The sequence below is a fragment of the Mytilus galloprovincialis genome, chromosome 6, assembly GCF_965363235.1.
Source record: "Mytilus galloprovincialis chromosome 6, xbMytGall1.hap1.1, whole genome shotgun sequence".
NCBI classification, from domain to species: Eukaryota; Metazoa; Mollusca; class Bivalvia; order Mytilida; family Mytilidae; genus Mytilus; species Mytilus galloprovincialis.
The window spans coordinates 89,657,446-89,664,829 of record NC_134843.1 but is presented as its reverse complement, the minus strand read 5'-3'; the positions used below and the strand labels follow the sequence as shown (position 1 = coordinate 89,664,829).

The 7,384-nt window shown below is 32.2% G+C and overlaps 1 protein-coding gene across 1 annotated transcript; it reads left to right on the top strand.

Moving 5' to 3' along the window:
- Nucleotides 1–2,017: 2,017 nt before the first annotated feature.
- On the top strand, nucleotides 2,018–6,366 carry LOC143081063 (uncharacterized). The gene is made up of 9 exons (XM_076257298.1): nucleotides 2,018–2,673; nucleotides 3,015–3,166; nucleotides 3,580–3,644; nucleotides 3,968–4,100; nucleotides 4,380–4,544; nucleotides 4,767–4,943; nucleotides 5,283–5,552; nucleotides 5,844–5,913; nucleotides 6,137–6,366. The coding sequence occupies exons 1-9, from the start codon at nucleotides 2,571–2,573 to the stop codon at nucleotides 6,364–6,366; spliced, it is 1,365 nt and encodes a 454-aa protein (XP_076113413.1). The 5' UTR covers nucleotides 2,018–2,570.
- Nucleotides 6,367–7,384: the final 1,018 nt, after the last annotated feature.

Genomic DNA, 7,384 nt, shown 5'->3' with positions numbered 1-7,384 from the left:
CTCTCTTTTTTATAATTGTTGTGATCTGATTGAAATCAGTTTCTCCATTTTGCCCCATTATTTTTTGTCTCGCTTGACGTAGTAAAAAAGCGAGATATATTATTAGTTTGTGGTTAGGTCTAGTTTATGGTGAACTTCTAGTGGTAAGTCAAAGATATTTGGTATGCAGTTGTATTAGTATTGGCACATCTCATTACCATGGAGATTATTTGGTCCCACCCCCTCAGTTATGCTCTGTTGACTTTGAAACTTTTGCTTAGTTTTCATGTATAAGTTTGTGATTAGGGTGGTTTATGGGGAACCACTAGTGGCAGGTCAAAATATTTGTTATGCAGTTGTATTAGCATTTGCACATCTCTTTACCATGGAGATTATTTGGCCCCACCCTTCAGTTATGGCTTATTGACTTTGAAACTTTTGCTTAGTTTTTATGTATTAGTTTGTGATTAGGTCGGTTTATGGGGAACCACTAGTGGCAGGTCGAGATATTTAGTATGCAGTTGTATTAGCATTGGCACATCTCATTACCATGGAGATTATTTGGCCCCACCCTCTCAGTTATGATCTATTGACTTTGAAACTTTTGCTTAGTTTTTATGTATTAGTTTGTGATTAGGTCGGTTTATGGGGAACCACTAGTGGCAGGTCGAGATATTTAGTATGCAGTTGTATTAGCATTGGCACATCTCATTACCATGGAGATTATTTGGCCCCACCCCCTCAGTTATGATCTATTGACTTTGAAACTTTTGCTTAGTTTTTATGTATAAGTTTGTGATTAGGTCGGTTTAAAGGGAACTACTTATGATAAGTCAATGGTACTTGGTATGCAGTTGTATTAGCATAGGCACATCTCATTTCTCATTGTTTAGCCATGTACCTTCAGTCTTTGAATACTTGCAAAATTTGTATGATAAAGTGTTGCTATTTTAATTTCAACATTTGCATTGTCGAATTTAAAAAAAAAAAGCAAGACATATCTCTGTAATAACATTTTTTATTTGTAAGACTGCCTTAGTGTAGTAGTCTAGTATAAACTTCATAAAGCAGGGTATTTTCATATTTTGACATATTATCTTAATGAATATTTTGTGTAATATTTGCTGCTGAATACATTCATGGTTTGTTGATCAACAGGAAACGTAGGGAATATATCAATAGACATTAATAGAAATTGAAAGGTGGATAGAATAGATACTAGAAGATAAAGAAAACTTATTATCAGCAGTTAAGATCTACAAATAGATCAATATAGCCGAAATCGTCAAGTTATTTGATTTTATTACACTAACATACTATTTTTCGGGGGCAAAAATTGTGGCAGAGAAAGAGAAATATTTTAAACGAAAATTAATATCAGAAAAACAAGATCAACAATAAAAGTTTTAGTTCATAAATTTTATCAATTTGGAGAGAGGCCATTGTTGAAATAGACAATGTTTCAGTCGTGCGACACTAGCTCTTTATAACCTCAAGTGTAGTTTTTGCTAAGCTCTTGTTATTGTGTTTCCATTCTAGCTAATATTTATTACTTGAAGGGAAACCTATGCTGTTGACTTACCAGTATGAGGAATTTTTGCTTCTGATATTTTTTTAAACTCTTATGTTTTTTTGGTGCTATCCAGACACACAGTATTCTTAATTCAATGAAAAAATATTGGCCTTTTTCTTGTTCACACTGAGAAAAATTAGAAAAATATTCTTGTCCTGGACAAGGGTACATAAATGTCAACTTGAAATTGGACACAATAACATCAAAATATGAGGTACTGGAAATTAGAGTAACTTGTTGAGTATTGAGACAATTGTATGTGGTGGCTGCTTTCTAGATATGTACGAGTCAAAATGCAGGTTAACTTATTTTTATCAAAACGAGAGGCAAAAGATACCATAGGAATAATCAAACTCAGAAGTAATAACTCCATGGCTTAAAAATAAACCACAGACAAAACAGTACACAAAACATAGAAAGACTGATCAACACAAACACAACCAAAAACCGATCTCCAGTAGCTTTCGGGTCGATCCGGCCCCACGTCGATCCGGCCCAAGTCGATCCGTCCCACGTCGATCCGGCCCCACGTCGATCCGGCCCATATGTAAAGTCGATCCGGCCCCAATAAAAAATATATTTATAGGGAACAGAATAAAAGATATATAAATGATGTAATTAATAAATATTTATGATTTTTATTATAATGTAATAGTTGTAGACTACGGTAAAAAAAGAAAAATCTTCAGATGAGTATAAAACAACTAGATTGATTATGTTTTTATTACAAGTTTTCAAGATTATTGTGTATAATTATGATTAAAACAATTCAAACATCAACATTAATCAGCAGTAATTAGCAATTTCTTTCAATTGACTTTGATTCTAACAAGTCTTTCATCTTGTGTAATAACAAATAGTTACATACACAACGGTACAAGCCGATCCCCAAGCTGATACATACAAACTTTGTTTTTCTTTTAAGTTCTTAAAATTTCTCAAATTGAGAAATTTTGTTTGATTTGCCGAATCCTATCTATAAAAGAGAAGACAGAATGCTTGTATTTTTAATATCACAATGGCGTTTCCTTGTGTGGTTTGTCTCCAACATGTTAGACCTCGACAGCATGCACTTCAGTGTGAGGGATGTTCAAAGTGGCAACACCGTCTATGCAATACTGGTAAGTTTCTAATTTGCCTTTTTTCTTTAATATCATCAAACTGTAATTTTGTATATAAGTTTTTATATATGAGACAGTATACTATATAGTTTTGTTTCAAATTTCGGAATGTTAATTTGCGTGTTTTTCATGTGTAAAATGGTAAAAAGCTGAATAGAAAAAGAGTTCAATTAGTTCAATTAGTTCAATTAGTTCAAATATTTGAATTATATATTTACATCATATATTTGTATTATATGTTTGCATGAAATATTTATGTTACATTTTTGCATCATGAATTTGTATTATTTTCATTCTACATTATAAAGACAGATTTTTATTATCCTTTATTTCATTTATAGGAGTATCTCAACTGGAATACAGACGCATGGTAAATGCAGAAATAGATGTAATCTTCAGGTGCATCGAGTGTATGCCAGCTGAACCAGATGTAGCTCCTGAACCAGAACCTGAACCTGAAGCTGAACCTGAAGCAGCACCTGAACCTGAAGCTGTAAGTTAATAGAATTGTGTTAGAAAATACTTCTGAGGCCCCTCATGGGGGGGTCCTAGTAATCACATAATCACCATTTTTTTGCCAATATAATCACATAATCATTAAATATTTGCTTATGTATTTAGTAAACTATTCTCCATGAAAAGAATTTTTTTTTTAACATCTTTATTAGTAATATTATTTAATCGCATGTAGCAAGGAAATAATTTAATTATTATTATTATTTGATAATGAATCCTAAATGTGTTAAAATTGTGAAATTAAGTGGGGTTGTATGTTTTATTAGTTATTGATATATATAATGATTCAATCACACCTATCAAGGTGATAATTCAATAATATCTAATTAACTAATTAATGTGTAATTTAATAAAACAATAGTCTTATGTTCATTTGTGTTCATTTTATAGGTTATACCAGACCAGTCCTTCAATATTTCATTGGCTATTGAAGAAGTAGAAGAAATAGTAGAAAGGTAAGTTTCTTAAAGATAAGATTCGAAAGATGTGAAAGACTATGCTAATGATTAAAACAAATATTCATCCTTTGTCCAAATATTAATTAACGTTTGTTGAACCAGATTGATTACTTAATCTAATTATACCAATTGTCTTTTATAATATACTAAGTATTTGTGTTTCGTTTGTTCTGTTTTGCTATGTATTAATATGTTTGTATATATTGTACACAAGTATGGGTCTGAGGTTATGAATAAAATCTTGTAATCTTGATAATCCAAATATTCAAAAACATTTATTCGATATACAAACTAATTATGATATTCAATTAATTTTGTAGTGACATAGAAGACCCAGAACTTCCAGACAACGTTGTCGGTAACCTACCAGTAACATACCACATAGAAGAGCAGGGTAGTAAGAGAAGATTCAAGAAACTAGTTAGCAGTGACGGTTTTGCTTATACAGTCAAGGTAAGTAAATACTGTACTATAATCTAATTCATTGTTTAGAGCGCAAAATAATTTAAAAAAAAATATGGTTTGAGTGCCAATGAGACAAATGACTATCAAGATTGTAACATTTAGATAATGTACGGTCTTCAACAATGAACATAACTGGGCTTATATTTCTTTAATATTAATTGAGCATGAAATTGGAGAATATGTCAAAGAGACATCAATAAGAGCAGACATCAGTCGAAATTTTTTTTAATATCGTCATTGTTTTATAATTCATGTTTATTTTTACAGAGATCAAGTACCACAGTCACCCACTGGCGTTGTAGTGTTCGTAGCAAGTCCCTCTGGTGTAAGGCAACAGTCGCACAACGTGGTGGCATGTTTATTCCTGGGGTGATTCAACATGTGCATCCATGTGATCCAGGTCTTACCAAGAAGACTGTAGTCAGAGCAAAGGTATATAACAACACATTAATATAATGGTTACTATAATCATCCATAAGAGGCGAATTTAAAGAGGTTTAATTTTTTAGTTCATGTGACTATATCAGTGACGCTCAGATCAAAAAAAAGTATTGATTACATATTAAGTTGGGAAAAGTAATAGAATGATAAAAAATAGATACAGATTAATAGTTCGTTTTTAGGTAAATATTATATTCTATGTTTATATTTTAGGCTCTTAAAGCAGCAGAAGAACAGCCGTATGTATCAGCTGGTGACATCGTCGACACAGCAATGGAAGTAGTAAGCGACGACGACTTCAACCTACCCAACCCAGGCTATGTGGAGCGTTCAGTAAACAGACTTCGAGAGAAATTGCGTCCAGAGGAACCTAAAGATCTGACTTTTGAGGTAAGAATTATTTATATAAAAAAGAAAACATCAAGCAAAATCGTTATATGTAGAACAATTCATAAATTTAATATATTTAATTATTATATATAATATGACTGCCTTTGACATTGAGCATAACCAATACCGCATAGTAAGCTATGAAATGTAGAACAATTCATAAATTTAATATTATATAAATAACACTGTACTGCCTTTGACATTGAGAGCATAACCAATACTTCATCAGTAATAATGTTGTACTGCTATATATTGTCTTCAGTTTACTATTGTATTATTATGGGTTTCATCATTTTTCATATCACAATAAATATTTTAAACTATGTAAACCTCTTTCAGATCAACACAGCATATCTTAAGTGTGATGGGTTTGTTGTTGGTGATATTACAGTCAGAGACAAGCGTCACATCATGTTTGCCACACAAGAGCAGCTGCAACTACTACAAACTGCAAAGAAGTGGTACCTGGATGGTACTTTTAAAGTAGTGAAGAAGCCTTTCTATCAGCTGTTCTCCATCCATGCCTTCATCCAGAAAGACAACTGTATGAAGCAGATACCTCTACTCTTCGTCTTGATGTCTCGCAGAGAGAAGAAAGATTACAAAGCAGTGAGTATATAACCATTTTTGTGTTTTATACAGGGTATATGTCAATAACATCACGAGAACATTATAGTACCAAAATTTATTGAGTATATGTCAATGAGACAACGATTGTGTTTTAAATATGGAGTATATGTCAATAAGATCATGAAAACATACAATGTAGTACATGTATTAAAATTTATTGGGTACATGTCAATGAGACAACTATTTGTTAATTTATCACATGTTTATATATATGATTATGATGTATAACAGTAAAATTATATGTATATAATTTTAATTCTTTTTTTATAGGTATTCACCAGACTGGTTGAATTGATCCCTCAGCACAGAGTGCAAGCCTTTTGCCTAGATTTTGAAGCTGGTAAGTATATATACAAATTATTAGATACAAAATACAAGATGTGATATGATTGCCAATGAGACAACTCTACATCCAAGTCACAATATGAACACACCATTATAAATAAGTATGAATATTCACAAAATAGTAATTGCTTTGCGACTAAATAGAGGTGTATGTGAATGATTTTTATTTAATAATATGTATCTATTATCATGATAAATAATAATCGATTATCTTGTAGGAGCCTGGTCAGCTGTAAAGTCCGTGTTTCCCAACGCCGACATCAAGGGATGTGCCTTCCACTGGGGTCAGGCAGTGATGCGGAAAGTCGCCAACCTTGGATTAAAGACAGCCTACTCTGCAGACAAAGCCGTCAACGTCTTCATCAAGAAAGTGTTAGCCTTACCATACCTGCCAGCAGGACACATCATCCCAGCTTACAGACAGCTAACAGTACCACCAACGATTTAAAAGTTATATATATTTATGTGAGTGTCAGAGATAGTGTGTTTGTTAGTATGTATGAAGTTATTGTTATGTTTTAGTAGTGCTGATATTATATTTTAGAGAGTGAAAACGTGCATTCAGTGTCATTGTTTTGTTATTTTCTTGCAATAAAGAATAATGGATACTCATATAACTTGGTTTTTTTTCTACACACATTCAAACGGGAAAACCAACGGTCTAATTGACAATATTCAATATTACAAAAATAAAAACCAAGTGCTATAGAAGTCTATGATGTTACCTGAAAAAAATACAATTAATTATTATTATATAAACCAACCTATATCAAACTAGAAAGACCTTGTTGATTACGTAACTTTAATTAATCAGGATTTGATTTAATTAAGTGATTACAAGTGGCATTACCTTAGTTCACAATCATCAGACAATTGTTGAATAAACAAACCAATTATAGACTAATGATTTGATTAACCATCAAGTCATTATGATGAGTTAATTTTTATAGGTTCAAGTAAATATGTATTTAGATATTCTGTGTATGAACTAAACAAAATGAAATCGCCAAGACATTCAAAGTTAAAGTTATCATTGAAAATAACTTCATATTTTAAAATATGTTGAAAGTGCTATACAACCAACGACACATTAACTCTCATTTTCGTATCGATTTAAAATAGTTCTTTAACTGGTACTTCAATACTTCACTTACCTTTTGTCACTCATCATCGGACACTTTTTAAAAATTCCATTTATACTGTTGAAATGTGTCACAAATTCCTCCAAAATCAATACAGTTTATTCATATTTTATTATGGGGCCGGATCGACTTGGGGCCGGATCGACGTGGGACGGATCGACTTGGGCCGGATCGACTTGGGGCCGGATTGACTTGGGGCCGGATCGGTTTGGGGCCGGAACGACCGGATACCCTCCAGTATACAGTCATTACCAAAACAATATTTTACTCTGAGCTGTGTTTCAAATTTGATGCTTTAAATTGATACCGAATTATGTTTCTAAT

Coding starts and splice junctions, on each gene's coding strand:
- LOC143081063 (XM_076257298.1), top strand. CDS start 2,571: ATGGCGTTTCCTTGTGTGGTTTGTCTCCAACATGTTAGACCTCGACAG. Junction 4,101..4,379: donor GTTTTGCTTATACAGTCAAG/GTAAGTAAATAC, acceptor TTATTTTTACAG/AGATCAAGTACCACAGTCAC. Junction 4,545..4,766: donor AGACTGTAGTCAGAGCAAAG/GTATATAACAAC, acceptor TTTATATTTTAG/GCTCTTAAAGCAGCAGAAGA.